General features: G+C 55.2%; 2 protein-coding genes across 2 annotated transcripts in view; one reads left to right on the top strand and one right to left on the bottom strand.

Annotated features, from left to right (window-relative positions):
• LOC105759916 (uncharacterized) overlaps positions 1–17,651 on the top strand; it is a 649,836-nt gene that overhangs the window by 547,081 nt on the left and 85,104 nt on the right. Inside the window, 1 exon segment of the mRNA XM_072921323.1 lies at positions 14,176–14,846. Coding sequence (XP_072777424.1) covers positions 14,176–14,846 — 671 coding nt within the window.
• Positions 1–17,651, bottom strand: part of LOC140681480 (uncharacterized) — a 1,248,316-nt gene that overhangs the window by 403,001 nt on the left and 827,664 nt on the right. The window contains 1 exon segment of the mRNA XM_072921322.1: positions 451–648. Within this exon segment, the coding sequence (XP_072777423.1) occupies positions 451–648 (198 nt within the window).

A 17,651-nucleotide genomic window follows, 5' to 3' on the forward strand; every position in this document is an offset into this window, starting at 1 on the left:
GCTTTAGATGATTTTGATTAATTTGTTGATTTTAACCTAAATTTTCTGTGTTTTGGAGGGAGGAAGATAAAAGATAATAAGAGGCAAAATAAAATAACAGCAGCCACTTCCCTCTGTGTATCACAGGGAATGTGGGTCACCAGGGCTCTGACCAGGGTGGGTCCTCTGATGGGGATGGAGCTGGAGCAGCACACGAAGCTCTTCCTGCAGGCGGGGTTCTCGCAGGGCTTCCCTTACCGGTGCCTCCGCTGGTGCCGGGTAAAGAATGAGCGGTCTGAGAAGCTCTTCCCACACCGGGGACACTCGTAGGGCCTCTCCCCGGTGTGGATGCGCCGGTGGGTGATGAGGGTGGAGTTGTGCTTGAAGCCCATCCCGCAGTCGGGGCAGCGGAAGGGCCTCTCCTGTCTGTGAATCCGCTGATGTACAAGGAGATGGGAGCTGGTGTGAAACCTCTTCCCACACTCAGGACACTCGTAGGGCCTCTCCCCAGTGTGGAACCTCTGGTGGACAATCAGGTCGGACCTGTGGCTGAAGCTGTTCCCACACTCCTCACACTCGTAAGGCCGTTCCCCACTGTGGATCCTCTGGTGGCAGATCAGGTTGAAATTCTTCCTGAAGCTCTTCCCACACTCCGAGCACTTGTAGGGCCTCTCCCTGTCATGAGGCTGCTCACAGACCACCAGCTCTGATCCCTGGCTGAAACTCTGTCCACCTTCCTGGCACAAGGTGGGTCTCTCCTCCTCAGATCTCCGTGATCTGCGTTTGCAGCCCCTCCTCCTGTGGGATCTCTGGGGCTTTTCCTCCCCGTTGGATTCCTGTGCTGTGGAGTCGTTCAAAACAGCCTCTTCCATGAGGTTCTGCCGTGGGGATTTGTCCTCCCTGCTCTCCATCCTCAGCTCCTGCTCTGGGGGAGGAAGGACAAGGAGAGGATGGGATTTGCCTCCGTGCCACAGGGAAGGGCAAGGAGATCCCCCCAGTGCGTCCCCGGCAGGAGGGCACCGGCAGCGGGGCTGTCCTGCAGCCGGGGGCTGTGCTGGGAGATGGAGCAGGAGAGAGGGGGAAAGGGGAACTGACTTCCTCCTCACCTGCCTCGGTGTCCCAGGGCATTTTCCTCACAGCCTCCTCCTCCATCCAGCCAAAGTTTGGGAGTGGGAAATCCTGGTGTGGGGAAAAACAAGGTGTGAACACCTGGGGGTGGGGATTCCTCCTGCCCAAATCCATCTCCAGAAGTCTCCAGGTGTCCATAAAAAACTCCAAAAATCACGAGTTAATAAAAAAAAGCCACCAGGAGTGTCCCATTTCCAGTCTCATCCCTCTGGGGTTCTGGTGTCCCCCGTCTCAGGGCTGCTGGGGATCCTCATGGGTCCTGGGGATCCCCCTTCTCCAGGGTCCTGCTTAGGGATGCTGGGGGGTTTTGCAGTACAAGGGTCCCCCTCTCCAGCCTCCCCCCGGTCCAGGTACTTGGGGCTCCCCCCTCTCCCCACCACCCTGTCCTGGTTTAGGGCAAATTTGGGAGAAAATCCCCAAAGGGGTTTCTAGAAAGCAGATTCGAGTGGCCACTCCCCCAGCCGGTTCAAGAAAACATTTCCTTGGAGAAAAGTAGAAAAAACCTGTTTATTTAACAGGCAAAGCATTCACCAGCACAAAAAATGAACAATATTAAACAATAAAACCTGTTGTTGCTCCAAAAGAGATGACAAACTCAGAAAGTCCCTCCGTGGGCTGTAGCTCGGCTCACTCAGTCTCTGATCAGTCCCTCCATGGCCCAGGCCCAGCCCGGTGGGCCACAGGTGTGAGCTGCCGGTGCTCTTCTGGTGTTCAGTCCAGAGCAGGTTTAAACAGCTCCAAAGAAAAAGAAAAACCACAGCCCAGGGAACTTCTCTGCCTCAGCGAACTAAAAACTAACTAAAAGCAAAGGAGAGCTCTGTCCTGCTGTCTGTTGGTAGACAACTGATACCTCAGGTTTAAGTTTTTCTGTTCTGTTTTGGTGTGCAGCTTCTAGCTTTAGATAAAGTGTTCCTGGGATCTTCTCACAGGGTGGTGAAGACAAAACAATCCTGTTCTAGCTGGAGAGTCAAGGACAATCTCTTCAAACTTCAGGCCCAAAGCACAAACAACAGGAAAAGCATAGGGCAGGCAAGCAAGGAGAATAAAACTTTATAATTTGAAGCTATTAACTGGGCAGTTAAATCCCGTATGCAAATGGACTAACACTTATAAAAATGTGAGCTCTCATGGCCAAGCCCTCTTTTGCTTCCATCTCGGAGCCATCCGGGCAGAGCCCCGACCATGGCTCCGGTACTGCCGGGGTGTGGCCTTTGAAGGCACTTCAATAAATATCCTCTTTATTCCTCTTGGCTCCTTAAGGCATCTCAGCAGCCCAGGAGCCGGAATGTGGAGGGCTGAGTGCAGCTCCTGAAAACAAACTGCGCGCTTCTTCCTCCCCCTCTTCGCTCTCAGAACCAGCCCTGAAGGTGCAGAACTCATTTCGGGGCCAAACGGACCAATGGGGTACGAGCATCGTGAGGTCACCCCAGGACAGGCCCTGCCAGGCTCAGGGGTCCCGTCCCCGCCTCATCTCCGGCTGCCGGGGGTCCCCCAGCTCCGGTATCGCCCCTTCCCCTCTGCCGCCCCGGGGGTCCCACGTTCCGCAGCCCCGGCTCTCACGGGGATCCCCAAAACCAATGTCCCGCCCTGTCAGCACCGGGCCAGCCCCGCGTGGTCCCCCCGGGACCCTCCGAGGGGCGATCACAGCTCCTCTCCCCCCGAAAAAGCTCCTCTTGGGGAGCCCGGAGGGATCCGGGGCTCGGCATCTGCCGGCTCCGAGCGCTCTCCAGAAAAATCCTCCCGGAGACCCCTCGATAGAGCCGGGGCGAGCTCGGCCTCCCCCTGCCCTGCGGCTCGGGGCTGGGGCGATGCTGGCGGGGCAGGGGGTGCTGCAGCCCCGGCGTGCGGGCGGTGCGAGCGGCGGGATTCTCCCGCTCCTGCTCCCGCCGCTCCTCCTGTCCCTCCTCCTCCTCCCGCAGCCCCTCCGCTCCAGCCCGGACCTCTCGGGCACTTAAGCCACAACAAGCATACCTTGTGAACAAAGGAATCACCCTTAAAACTACACTATTGCATATTCATATATCCTTCATGGTTATGCATACATTCTATTTAAAACAAGAAACTCTGTCTGTAATATGTGAGCTGTTTCCTTTAACCCCCATGGCGTCTTCAAGTCTGAGCAAAGCTTAAAGAAATTAGCTTCTTCTGAGAAGAAAACCATAAATTCCTCTTCTTTGGAAGATTTGGGTGTTCTGTGATGGTTATGTCAAAGCGAGTATGTCATTCCTTAAAAGAAAACCCAGATACATAGTTTCTATTTTAACTACTAAAGCTTCAATTTAACTACACAACTACATTTACAGTACTATTAAAATGTTAATACAGCACTACTATTCAAACTAACATATGTGCATTTTCCACCTTGAGCGTCTCGTGGTGTATCCCCGGAAAGAGCCCAACACTGCAGGGAGCCACGTGTTTTCAATTGTAAATTAGGTCTTTCTTTCTCTGTCATCTGTGGTTTCCAGTCTTTCCCGGCTGGGTCTTCAGGTCCTTTAAAACTTTAAGAATCTTTTTCTACTAGCACAACTGACTTCATGTATATCTTACATAATCACGAATTATTCCATAACATATATTACAATGGGGCTGCACAGATCCCCCTGCAGGTCCGTGGGGATGCAGAGATCCCCCTGCAGGTCCGTGGGGATGCAGAGATCCCCCTGCAGGTCCATGGGGATGCAGAGATCCCCCTGCAGGTCCGTGGGGATGCAGAGATCCCCCTGCAGGTCCGTGGGGCTGCAGAGATCCCCCTGCAGCTCCGTGGGGATGCAGAGATCCCCCTGCAGGTCCGTGGGGATGCAGAGATCCCCCTGCAGCCCCTGGAGGAGCCAGGCTGGAGCTCGGGGATGCCTGAGAGGAGGCTGTGACCCCGTGGGCAGAGGGGCCCCGCTGGAGCAGCCTGGCCTGGCAGGACCGAGCCCGTGGCACAGTGACCCACGCTGCAGCACTTGGAGGGGGCTGTGCCCCAGGGGATGGACTCGGCTCGGAGAAGTTCCTGGAGAAGTCTCGGCTGGGAGAGAGCGCAGGGTGCAGCAGGGAACGACTCCTGTCCCTGAGCAGAGGGAGAAGCCGCGGGGGATGAGCTGAGCACGGCCCCATTCCCTGTCTCCTGCCCTGCCGGGGGAGGAGGTGCAGCTGGGAGCAGGGAGGCGTGGGGAAAGCTGCATTTAAGGCTCTGCACTGACTTCTCCTCATCCTGCTCTGAGTCTTTGGAGTTTTCTGCCAGAAATCTCTCCCCTCCCCCGCTCGCCCACAGGGCTTTGGGCAGGTTTCCCTTTTTGGGGGAAATCAAAGCGAAGCAGCGATGCACGAATGAGGGGCAGGAGAAGGGAGGCTCCCGGGCTTCCCGCAGAGCCGGAGGCACGGAAGGCGCAGGGCCGGGAAAGCCGTGGCGGGAGGTGCGGAGAAGTTTGTTTGTGTGGGCAGCTCAATCCCGCCTCGGGCCCGGGCCCGTCCCGGGGCTGTTGCTCATCTCCGGCTTTGCCCTCACGCAGCGCGGGGGGCCCTGAGAGCGCGGGGCGAGTCTGGGCCGTGCGCAGAGCCCGCCCCCAGCTCGCTGCCATTGGCCGCTGGTGCCGTCAGTCGCGGTTGCGGCGCGCTGATTGGTGGGAGCGGGGCGCAGCACGGCCCCGGCGGCGGGCTGAGGGCGGCCGTGGGCGGGCAGCGGCGCCATTGGCGCCGGGAGCGTCTGTGCGGGCCCGGGAGCGGCGGCAGCGGCCGGAGCGCGGTGAGGCGGCGTCGGCGGAGCTCGGAGGCAGCCCCGGCGCAGGTGGGAGCCGCGCTGGGTTCTGCGGGGGCTCGGGGCTGGCTGCGGGCGGAGGGGGCGGCAGGGGGCTGCGGCGGGTCGGTGGTGCCGTGTCCGGGCCGTGCCGGCCCCGGGCTGAGGGCGCGGCGGGAGCGGCTGCCCGCGGTCTCCTTCCCGCCGGGGCCTGGGCAGGAGCCGCTGCCGGAGCAGCGCTGGCTCGGCCCGGCTGCTGTGGGTAGGACAGAGGAGGCTGCCCCGCGGCCGGGAGCGTGCGGGGAAATTCCCGTCGCCGGAGGCTTCTGTGGCCGGAGGAGAGCGAGGAGTCCTGTAAAAGTGAGTTTATTGCCGAGCAGGGGGAGAGGCCGTGGGGCATTTGCCGTGCGCTCTCTGCCATGGTTGTAGTCCGCAGCCTCCTTTTTATCCTCATTTTCCCGGCCGCATCTCCCTCTGCCTTTGCCCACTGGCTGAGGTCCTTGGAAGGTTCAGACTTCCCGATGCGCCTGCTGCCTGTCCTCGTTAATATGCACCCTCCTTTTGTATACCAGCCGATATTCATGGCTCTGTTAAGCCTTTGTTCTCCTGGAAGTTCGGGAATTTAGCGGGACTTTGAGAAATTGTGTGGCTCAATTTGTGAAATTTATTGGAACTGAGGATTTCTCCCGTTACTTCCTTATCTACAAGTTCCTGGCCCTATCTCCAGGCAGATTCACTCCTTGACTCTGTTTTGTTCTTCCCGGGTCCTCTTTGGTTTTGGGATTATTCTCGGTGCCCTCATTCCCTGTCCTTTTGTAGCCGTTTGTGGATCAGGAGGCCTGGCTGCCACCTGCATCCCCTGGCTCAGCTGCTGGATGAGCTGCACTGCCAAGGTGTGGAGCATGGTAAAAAGATGAGAGTTGCTGCAGCACAGAAGAGGAGAAGCAGCATTCGTTTAACCCCTGGTGTGCCGGGGAGCCACGAAAGCGTGTCCCATTCCCAACCTTTCCATGTTTGGACCAATACATAAACTGCTCTCCTTTTTCCTTTGTTATCTTTTTCAGCACTTTTCCTTTGTCGTCTCTTTGCCCACAGCAGTTTGAATCATTTAGTTCTCCACAAACTCCTCCTTTTTCTGCTCACAGATAATCTGATCCCATCCCCTGGTGAAATGTTGTGTTCCTCTTTCAGTGGAAGGTCAGGAGCTGGAGCTGTCTAGTTGCTTCTTCTTTTGAGGACAGCTTTTAATCTAATGATGCCATTGAAATGATAAATGGGTTCTGTCTCCTGGTATGAATTGGTTTGGGTTCCCAGGGGCTGGTCCATGGTGTTGTAGGGTTTGTTCTGGTGGCCCTTCATCTTTTCCCCATTTCTGGGTGCTCCCTCAGGCTGAGGCTGCATCAATGACTGCATTTTTCTAAATACATCATCAAATACTTGAATTCCAACTAATTTCCCTGGACTTGTTCTAGCAAAAGCCCCAGTGCTCTGATACACCCTGTACAGCACAGACAATGACAGCAGATGTTGGAGTGGGCAGAGGGATGATCCCCCCCCTTATTTTAGTGGAGTTTTCACAACATTCTCCATTTGCTGTTTCCCTTTGCAGCCTCAGCCATTTCTGTTTCAGAGTCAGATCCTCACCATGGGCTCTGCCTTCAGCCGTGCAGATTCCATCTGTGCAAGCAGGCAGAGCTTGGGGTGAGGGGCAGAGGGAATCAGCCAATTCCTGCCCCAGGCAAGAAGAGCCAGGTACATTGTCCCCTCTCTGCCCGGCAGTGCTGATTTGCATTTCTAAAGCTCCTCTCCTGGGTTCCTGGAATGCACCTTCTCTTCCAGAGCAGCTTCAGCAGCCTCACATGTGTCCCCCCTCAACCTGCTGCTTTTTCTTTTTTTTTTTCTTTCAAATCTTCTATTTATTTTCTTTTCCTTCAAATCTTATATTTATGAGTTAAAGGGTCACCTTTAAATCTCTTCTAGCTTCACAAAATGTTGCCTAAAGGTGAACGTCGAAAAACCCAGACCAAATTTTTTCTATCTCTAAGAGCCACGCACAAAAATACACAAAAAATTTCCAAGTCAATGAAATTTTTTCTACTTCTCCTCTGAGTAAAAACTCATTCTCTCATCCCTTACCCAAACCTAACTGGCAATATAGAAGTAGGAGTGATTTAAAAATAGTCTAATGCTCTAAACTTAGCAGGAAAAAGAAAAACTCCAACAATATGTTTATTGTTAGAGTCAAGGCATTCCTTGATTCCGGCCAGGATGTGCAACAGAAATCATTCCATCCCCACATAGCCCGGGTGTGCAGAGAAAATCGTTCCATAACACGTAAAGTATCAGTAAAATATATCGGAGTATATAATAAATAAAATACTATCGGAGTAAAAGCTCCGTGGCTTTTACTAGATTTTTCCCAAACTTGATACAGTCAGAACCAGTCTAAATCCACTGGTTTTATTTTCCAAAGTTTCAAGTTGTGCAGTTTTTAGTATTTAGTTTCCTATTGGACCCGGATTTCTTTGCTTCAGCTGTTAATGAGGTGGGAAGTGCTGGATTTCCTTCTCAGCCTTTTGCAGACCAGGTGTCTGCAGCCCTGGCAGTGTCTGGGGTAGGTGTTGGTTGCTGTTTGCTGCTGGGGTTGATGTTTTGCTGCTGGGTGTTATCTTTGTGGGTATCTTTTGGGCCATTCCCAGTGTGTTGAGGTGTTAAACTCATCTCCATTGAGTGGTGCAACATCCCTTAACAAAACCTTTAACATTTCTTTCCCCAGGGCCAAGGCAAAGCAAGCCTGAGTAGTGAAATCAAAGGTTAACAATGTTAAAGTCTATGAGCTGGTGTATTTTCCATCAATGCCATGGCAGGCAGGGCAGTGTGTGAGTGTAAGTGAGAGCCAGAGTGGAATTGTCCCGTGCTCTTGCCCAGCAGCTGTGGCAGGGCAGGCCCAGAGAGCGCTGAAGCTGCAGCAGTGGCAGCAAGGGCTGTCCCCGGTGGCTGGAGCTGCCAAAGGAGGGTGGCCAGGCCGAGGATTTCAGCAGAGGATGTGTGGGCAGGCCCAGGGCCTTGCCCCGCTGTGGAGCCCTGGCTGCTGCTGCGCTGCCTTCAGTGCAGCTCAGTGGGGGCCTCCCATCCTCCTGCTGCAGGCGGGAAGTGCAAATCTCCGGGGCTGCAGAGACCTGGAGCCGAGGCTGAGGGGTCCCCCCGTGCTCAGCTGTGCTGGCGGCTGTTTCTGGCCTCGGGGCCACTTGGCACGGGCCACGCCACTTGGCCACCAGTGGTGCTGCTCTGCACTCCTTAGGCAGGAGCCGATGTCCTGCTGGGATGTTGGCAACAGCAAAGTGCCAAGGCAGGCTCTGTGCCAGCCCAGCTTCCTGGGGGAGAGATTGCACCAGAGACAGGATTCTGGCCACAGACTGCTTTAAATGTGCATCCCTTATCTCCACCCTGCACTAGGTGGAGAATTCCCAGGGTAAGGAATTCCTGAGATCAGTTCCAAGGGGAAATGATTGAATATCTGCCCTGGGTCTGGCTCTTCTTCTTGCCCAACCCAATGGCAAAAGCCGTCCCCATGGCATCTTGGTTTCTATCCCCAGGTTCCAAAGGTGTTTCTTTCCATCCCCTTTCATTCTTTGTACCCAGCCTGAGCTCTGGGGGTGCCAGGGGTTCTGGAGGTCCCATTGTATTCCTAAAGCTGCCATAACCCCCTGGAAGATCTTTCCTGAAAAATGAGTTCTGCTGTCTGAGTCTCTTTCATGTTCAATGCCTTTTATTGGAATGGTTTCTTTTAGAAATATCTTTAAAAGTGATCCAGTGGTTGCTGAGCAATCAGAATTGCTTTTGCCCCCCTGTTAGGTGAGATGGTGTCACCAGAAGATATTGAAGCCTTCCTGCTCAGGGCATTTCAGTGCCAGGCTCTTACAAGCACACACAGCTGTGCCAGTTGAGCTGACCATGGGGGTAACCTGGGCTTTGTCTGATTCCCTTTCCTCAATAACAGCGTGTCTTGGAACTCTTTTCCCTTCTGCTGCCCTTGAAGAGCCATCCACAAAGACATTTTCTGCCTCAGGCCAGGCAATGTCTCCTGAATCTCCCCCAGGCTGGGTCTGGAGCTCTGTCACTTGAATGCAGTGCTGGGTTTCTTCCCAGCCCCTCTGGGGGCTGTTCAAACAGGAGGCTGGGTTAAACCCTTCCCCTGTCCTCAGTTCTGAATCCTCCTGTGCCACTGAACAAGTTTCACACTGTAATAACCGAGCACTGCTCATCCATTGCGAGGCTCTTTGGGTTATCAAAGCTTGAACTTGATGGCAGACTGGAACAGTTGGAGATCCTGTTGTCATCAGGTTTTGGGCCTCGGTTCCCGTTGAAGCTGTGGCTGCACAATTCTGCAGGCAATGAGGCCACTCTGGCCACTGGGTCAAACTTGTTGGCCCAAAAATTCCTTTGGCATGGCCCTGTTGAACATTCACCTACAATTCCAATTTCTTTTCTGAGTCTGGAAGAGCCACAGCTGAGGCATCAATATTTTTGGTTGTTCATTTTCTCAGGTTTTGCTCTCTTTCTCCTGTCCATACCACAGCATGGAGGCTGTGTGGGGTTAAAAAGTCCAGACATTTGACACAAAGGTACAGCAGCAATAGCCTCTGTATCACCTTTTACAATATTACAATGCCATCATCAAATTCCTTCCTAGATAATTACAATCACAGTAGGAAGAGAAAAAAATTAGTTTAGTTCAAATTAACCTCCCACAGCTCCTAATTGAACAAATGACTCCAGCTCAGCTTTCCCAGTTATTCCCTTAATAATGAAAACATTCCTTTTCAATGTTCCCCCCTTAGGTGTAAGATTCAGAGTGGATGGAGAGGCCCCTGTGTCCATCAGGAGAGGCCTCCTCTGGATGCAGACCCAGCCTGGATGTTCTCCAGGGCTGCAGTGTGGTGGGTCCCCGGTGGGATGGGAGCTCAGAGAGCCCTGACAATCCATGTCCATGCAGGGGTGGACTCGCTCCTCCTGAGGGTGCTGCTGTCTGTGCTTGCAGTGTCCTTGTGGGCTGCAGCTGGAGCCCTGACTCCTTCCCAGGGGCTGTTTGGGTGGGCTCTGCCCTGGCCAGGAGGGCAATGCCTCTGCCAGGTGCTTGTGGCCGACGCCGTCCCCTGGGTGCTGGGGCCCCCTTGGGCCCTGGGGTTGGTCCCTCAGGGGCTGTGGGAACTCTGCCATGGCCTTTGCCTTCAGCTTGGCCTTTTGCTCATCCCTCCTTGCCTTCAGCTGCTGTGCCTTTGTGCCCAAGTGCTGCAGGGCCTTCTTCTGCCACTCCTGCAGCCCCGGTCACTGCCTGTGGGTGCTCATCCTCTGGGAGCTGCTGAGCTTTCTGCAAAATCTTTCCTTTCTGCAGGGACCCAAACCAAATCCTTCACAGAAAATCCTGATCCTTCATGTACCATCATGTCATGTTTTGATGCTGGCACAATGCCTGTGTCCCCATGGAAATCCAGCTTCCCAAATAAGTGCTGTGAGATGCAATAAGGAACAGAGCAGAACAGGCCTAAGCTTAGAAATAAAGGAGAAAGAACTTTATTAAGCTACTACTATAATAAAAGATACACGCTACATCCAGAATTAAAACCTTCCAAAGCATTCCTCCTCCCTGCACCCAAACTCCAACAAATCACAGTGGGACACAACTTGGACCCTCAATCAGGTCATCACCTTTCAGATAATCAATACTCAGTCTATCAGGGGAGAGAGGAGTCTCGCTTGTGCCACAGACCCCCAGGAAACACAATTGTCACCTCTCGTGTTTCCATGTCACACATGGCACTGCCCAGAGAAAATGTGCCCGTGTGACACTCTCCTTGCCATGTCACAGTGCCCTCACCGCCGTGCACGGACAGACTGCTCATAGGGCTCCTTTAAGGATGCTTTGCCAAGGAACAAAAGAAACAACAGTTCAGTTTTCATTTTGGGAACACAGTCCCCCCCCATTTTCCTCCTCCCCTGGGGCTGAGGGAGCAAACGGAGATCTTCTTCTTCCTGAAGACAGAGGGCATTACCACACCCTCCTCAGCTTTCCTCTGTTCACTCCATTCCTGTGCTGGAATTTGCTGAAGCAGGTCTCTTGGCTCACCATTGCATCCCCCTAAAGATGCAGTCTCTGTTGCAGGAGAAACTGGTTCAGTCAATGGCTTACAAGAAAAGTCCAGCCAAAAGCCACTCCATCATCTCCCCCCCAGCCTTCTTTCCCTAACATCTCAGGTCCCAGACTGTCTCTTTTCTCTTTCAAGTGGAGGAGGAGTAATATTTCACAAAGCTTTCATTTCCCAGGAAAGGGTTAAAAGTCTTGGACTGCCCTGGCTGCTGAAATCTCAGCCCAGACCCCAACTCCCAGGGCTGGGCACCTTCCCCCCGCTTCTCCTTCTCCTCTGCCAGTGAATTTCCAGGTGCCTTCAGGCTCTCTGTCTGTTTCCCTCCGGTGGTGTGGGGGCCTGGGGAACAAAGACATCTCAGGTTTCCTCCCCCTGGCCAATCCCTCCCAGGCCGCAGGGCTTCCATTCCCCCACCCAGCCCGTGGTGGGCGGGGGAGAGTCTGCACTCTCCAAAGAGACAGTTCTGCTGGGAGTTCTTGCTTTGAACCCTGTGTTCTCAGAGGCGTGCCCATGCCTTCAGTGGCCACTCCCGGTGCCAATATCCAAACCTGACCACTGATTGCTTTGAGACCGGCTGCCTGAGAAAATTCACTTCTATGTCCAACCATGAAAATCTGCATTTCCAGAGGTTGCTTTGTTTTGCTCCTTGTGCTCAGGGTCCCCTGCACAGCCCGTGTGGCAGAGCCGGTGCCTGTCCTGCCGCAGTGTCCAAAGGCGGCCCCCCCGGCGGGCAGGGCCGGCAGCTCCCCGGGGCCGGGCAGCGGCCGGGGCGTCCCGCAGCCTCCTGGGGGCCGGGGGCCACTGCCGGCCCTGCCCGGGGCTGGTGGGCTCAGGCAGCGCCCGGCACTGAGCCCCGGCTGCCCCACAGCCCCGGCCCGGCCCCGCAGCTCCCCACAGGCCCCCAGCCCTGCTCCCGGTCCCGCAGCTCTGCGCCCGCTGCTGCCGCTGCCCACCACAGAGAAACCCCTGACATCCTGACCTCCTGCTTTTCCTCTCCTGGAAACTGGGAATTCAAAGTATCAGCTGGCAAATTGTCAGGATAAGACCCTGCTGAAAAACATCTCAGTCCTCTGTATTGTTCTCTTCCTCCTCTTTGCCATCATCCTTTTTCTTACCACATAGATTCCTCCTGCTGCTTCTTGCCTGAACCATATTGCTGCACACTCCCCTTCACCTGATCCCTTCCCAGCACACCAACACCATCCATCCCCTGTTGTCCAAATCCCTTCTCCCCTTCCCTTATTGCCCCCCTGGGTGTCCATGTCCTTTATTACCTCTGGGGGAATGTGCAAACTACCTCAGCATTCTCCCAAGGGACCCTTCAGAGACATTTTGGGGTCATCCTCCCTTTGGCCAGGAGCCCTCCCTGGCTTTCCCTTTTCTCCCCTCCATGGGTGCCCTGCCATGTTCACTCCCCGAAGATCCCAGGGCACTCACTGATGAGATTTTCAGTGCTCTCTCCCTGCTGACTCTTCACAGACCCCCCTGATGTGTCACTCGTCTGTCTCCTGGTCACTCCCGGGTCCCCAATCAATCCCCGGTGCCGCCGCCAGCCAAGGGAGCCGATCACCCAAAGTGGGTGAGGCACCTTCAGCTGCACTCCCTGCCCCAGGGTGTGCGGGAAAATTGACATCACCAGAGGATTCTGTCCACAAAGCAGACAAAGGAGTCCTGTGAAATTAATTTCATTTCTAAAATTGGGAGAGGCCATGGGACATTCCCCATGGGATCTCTCCAATTGTTGGAGGACACAGCCTCCCTTTAATCCTAATTCTCCTGGCCACATCTCCCTCTGCTTTCCCCATTGGCTGAAGTACTTGAGAGCTACAGACTTCCCAATCCACCTACTACATACTCCCTTAATATGCTCCCTGCTTTTATATAGCAAATGATATTCATGGCTCTGTTAAGTCTTTGTTGTTCTTCTGGAAGTTCATGAACTGAGCAGGGCCTTGGCTGAGCAGCAGTCTGTGTCATCAATTAATAACATTTTCTGAAACCGATGGCTTCTCCTGTCACTTCCTTTTGTACAGGTTCCCGGCCCTATCTCTGAGAAGATTCAGAGCATCTGTTTGTAAAGACACTTTGCTCTTGTTCCTTTCATGGGGGTCCCCCGTTTGTGGGACATCCCCCCTGGAGCAGGGTGTCCCCTCTTTGCTGCAGGCGCAGCCCTCAGGCAGAGCTCAGCCAATCAGAGCCCGCGGCGCTGATGACTCACCAGTTGCCAGGCAGACTCGCAGCTCCCCGCGTTCCCCACCTGGACCCCACCTGCGCCCCCCCCTCGGCCCCATCGCCCCCCGAGGGGAATTTGGGGAGGTGGGAGTGGGGCAGCGCCAAGGCCGGGCCCCCCCGCGCTGTCCTGGCGGGAGCGGCTGCAGTGGGGACCGAGTGCGGGCGGGAGCGGCCGAGAGCCCAGCGCTGCCCCAGCCCGACCTGCCCCAGCTCCATCCCTGCCCCTCGGCTGGGATGCTGTGGGTCTGGGGGAAGAGGGAGCCGGCAGTGGGTGCTGGGCCTGGGGGCAGGAGGAGAAGGGAAGGAGAAGCAGGCTTGAGGAACAGAATGGTCAAACGATGCAGGTGGCAGGAGAAGGTGGGGTTGTGCAGGAGAAGGAGGAATAGCAGGAGGAAGAGGAGTGTGAGGAAGAGAAGAGACACCAGAGGAGGAGGAGGAGGAGCAGAAAGAGGAAGCAGCAGAAGGTTCCACCCCTCCCTGTATCTGCAGCCTCCCCCCAGCCCCAGGGCAGCAGGTGACTGTGGAGGGGGATCCAGGATTTTCAGGGGATGAATCTTGGTGTTTCTGAGCTTTCATGGGCTAAATTTTGGTGCTTTGGTTTTATGTGGCAGCTGAATCTTTATGTTTCTGAGGAGGTTTTTGCTGAATTGTGATGTTTGGGGAGTTTTTGATCTGTATCTTGAAGTTTGTGGGATTTTGTGGCTAAATCTTGGTGTTTTGGAGGTTCTTACAGACTCAAGATTCTCAATGACTTCCTGAGATGAACTTGGGCAAGGAGGAACTTTGAGTCCAATATGCTCTCCTCTTGTTTTTTTCCCCAAACCAGGATTTTTCATTCCCTGGGCGTGGCTGGATGGAGGAGGAGGAAAAGCCCCGGAGATGCTGCAGGAGGAGGAGCTGCAAACCCAGCCCAGGGAGCTGCGGGGAGGAAAGAGCCCCCCTGAGCCAGGAAGGCGGGCGGAGATCCAGCCGGAGCTCGGAGCTGGTGGAGAAGTCTCATGGCAGGGAGAAGCCCCACAAGTGCTTGGAATGTGGGAAGGGTTTCAGCTGGAGATCCAGACTGATCCGGCACCAGAGGATCCACACTGGGGAGAGGCCCTACGAGTGTGGGGAGTGTGGGAAGAGGTTTCAGACCAGCTCCGATCTCCTCGTACATGAGCGGATTCACACAGAGGAGAGGCCCTTCCGCTGCCCCGACTGCGGAAAGGGCTTCAAGGAAAACTCCCACCTCACCGTGCACCGGCGCATCCACACCGGGGAGAGGCCATACGAGTGTGGGAAGTGTGGGAAGGGTTTCAAAGACAGTTCCCTCCTGATCAAACACCAGGTGATCCACACTGGGGAACGGCCCTATGAGTGCTTGGAATGTGGGAAGAGCTTTGGGTGGAGCTCAGACTTGAGAAAACACCAGCGCATCCACACCGGGGAGAGGCCCTACGAGTGTCCCCAGTGTGGCAAGAGGTTCCATACCAGCTCCAATCTCCTCCTACATGAGCGGATTCACACAGAGGAGAGGCCCTTCCGCTGCCCCGACTGTGGGAAGGGCTTCAACCAAAACTCCAGCCTCACCAGGCACCGGCGCATCCACACCGGGGAGAGGCCCTACGAGTGTGGGAAGTGTGGGAAGAGCTTCTCACAGAGCTCAAACTTGACCCAGCACCAACGGAGGCACCACTAACTGAAGCCCTGTGATTGCCCTGAGTGAGGGAAGAGCTTGGAGTGAGGGAAGAGCTTGGAGTGAGGGAAGAGAGTGAGGGAAGAGCTTGGAGTGAGGGAAGAGAGTGAGGGAAGAGCTTGGAGTGAGGGAAGAGAGTGAGGGAAGAGCTTGGAGTGAGGGAAGAGAGTGAGGGAAGAGCTTGGTGCGCTGCTCCAGCTCCATCCCCCATGGGAGGATCCGGGCTGGATGATCCCCAGTGACCCCCGTTGGGCAGAGCCCTGGTGCCCCCGTATGGGGAATAAAACAGAGAGTAAAGCAATGGAGCTGATAAAGGGGCCCGATATCTGAGGCCTGACTGAGCAGAAATTGTGGGAGACACAGACACAGTTGAAGTCTCCCTGGGCAAGAAGTGACCGAGCAAAGTGGTGTGAGACTTTGTGATAAAATAATGTTACCAGGTGATGTCATGTCATGAGGAATGTGTAACCAATGGGAAATTGTTACCAAAAACAGAGCCCTATATAAGCACCATACAAGTAAATCCCTGTATAAAAACCTGGTACACACAATAAAATTGGCTTTGGTCTAATCTCGGATGTCCCCGTCTCTCCCTGGTGGATAACCCTGTTGTGGGTGAGCCCTCCCTGCCCAGTGCCGGCCCTGCCGTGGGGTTCCCCCAAGTCCCTCCCCACTGCCCCCCACAAACTGGGCTGGGTTTAACTGGGAAGCGTTACTGGGAACACTGGGAGCAGGCGGGCAGGGGCAGAGTGACAGCAGGACTGGGGGTACACAGGACCCCCCAAAATCAGCGTGGGGATGGAGTGGGGGATCCCGGCTGGGCCCGAGGCCACAGGGAAGGTCTGCGGACGCCGGTGGCTCAGGAGCTCTGTGGGCAGAGAAACAGGGGTGACACCGGGCTGGGGGCCCCAGGTGGAGCACCCACAGTCTTGGGGAGAGGGGACATGATCCCCGGGACCCCCCTTGACCCACTTGCACAGGTAGAAGCCGAGCCCCAGCACCAGGAAGACAAAGCCCAACTCGTAGTCCCTGATCCCTGTCTGCATCTTGCTGCTGGTGGCGTCCAGCGGCATCTCTGGGAGGCCTGCAGGCATCAGGACCCCCCAAAACCTCTCACAGACACCCCAAGCCTCTCCAAGCACCCTCCTGATTGCTCCCAGTCCACCCAGGACCCCCTGAAACTTGCCATGATCCCTTCCTCACCTCCCCAGGATCCACCAAAGCCTCTCCCATCCCTTTCAGAATCCCACAACCCCCTTCCAGTCTCCCCCCACCACCCCAGTACACCTAAACCCTCTCCCAGTCCCTTCTCAGCCCCACCAGGACTCACCCAAGCCCCTCCCAGTCTCTTTCCAGCACAACCAACCTCATCCCAGTCTCTGCTTTTTCATCCCCAGTCTCCATCCAGCTCCTCCAGGCTCACTCACATCCCTCCCAGTGACACCCAGTACCCCCAAACTCCCTTCCAGTGCCCACCAGGACCCCCAGAACCTCATCCCACCAGCTTCTTCTCTGCTGAATTCCTAGAGGAAGACCAGGCCCAGCTACTACCAGACCTTCAGAGAAAACTCCACCCTTCTAGAGATCACCACTTCAGCAGCATTTCATCTGCCACTCCAGGAGGAGCAGCCACCATTTAAAGTGGACTACTACCAACACCCTGACTCCTCAGGGTGTCAGGTTTCTGCCTCCATCACTAGTTTCTTTTGTACTAATTGCATTTTTTAAATTATTATTTTTATTTAGTTCTTTTCCTGGTAAAGAACTGTTATTCCCATTCCCATATCTTTGCCTGAGAGCCTTTTGTTAAATTGTGGTAATTCGGAGGGAGGGGGTTTACCTTTTCCATTTCACAGGAGGCTTTTGCCTTCCTTCACAGACTCCTGTCTTTTCAAACCTAGACATGGGCCTTGTTTTTTTTCTATCCCTTGTGTGTGTGTTGTGGGCTCGGGTCTGGCTCTAGATTTTCTTGTGGGCAGGGCTGGCCCTGTTGGCCGTGCGGAGCCCCCGTGGTTTTCTGGGCTTGTGCCAGAGGGTGTTGGGGTGTGTTGAAGGGCTCTGCTGAGGGGCTGCCAGGTGCCTATGGCACACCGCCCTGAGAGCGGCCGGTCTCGTCTGATCTTGCAATCTAAGCTGGGTCTGGCCCAGTTAGTACTTGCATGGGAGACCGCCTGGGAATACTGGGTGCTGTAGGCTTCTTTTGCTGCCTGCTGGCCAGAGGGCCTCTGGTGCTTGGGTTTTCCTGGGCAGCCATGGCGAGGGGCAGGAGGGAAGGGGCACGTGGGCCTTGCGTGTTTTTTTGTGCCTTGTGTGTGTGGTGCGGGCTGGGGTCTGTCTCTCGATCCCCTTGTGGGCAGGGGCGGCCCTTTTGGGCTTGTCGAGCCCCTTTGGGGTTCTGGGCTTGTGCCCGGAGGGTGGTGTGGTGGGCTGAAGGGCGCTGCTGAGGGGCTGCCAGGTGCCTATGGCACACCGCCCTGAGAGCGCCCGGTCTTGTCTGATCTCGGAAGCAAAGCTGGGTCGGGCCCTGCTGCTGCTGGGGGCAGCGAGGATGATGTCGAGGATGACGTCGAGGATGAGAACCTCTTGCTCCACCTGACCACCGGCAGGCTGAAGATGGTGGACTTTGATTCTGACATGTCCTTTAAAGCCAGGCTCCACAGGGAATTTTCAGATGAGTCCACACACAGGGGGATGCTCCCAGATTTGGGCATTCCACAGCCTGGCCGGGAACCAAAGGTTCCCCCTTTGCTGGGCGGATGCAGCTGATCCT

The sequence above is a fragment of the Taeniopygia guttata genome, chromosome 36, assembly GCF_048771995.1.
Source record: "Taeniopygia guttata chromosome 36, bTaeGut7.mat, whole genome shotgun sequence".
Taxonomy (NCBI): Eukaryota; Metazoa; Chordata; class Aves; order Passeriformes; family Estrildidae; genus Taeniopygia; species Taeniopygia guttata.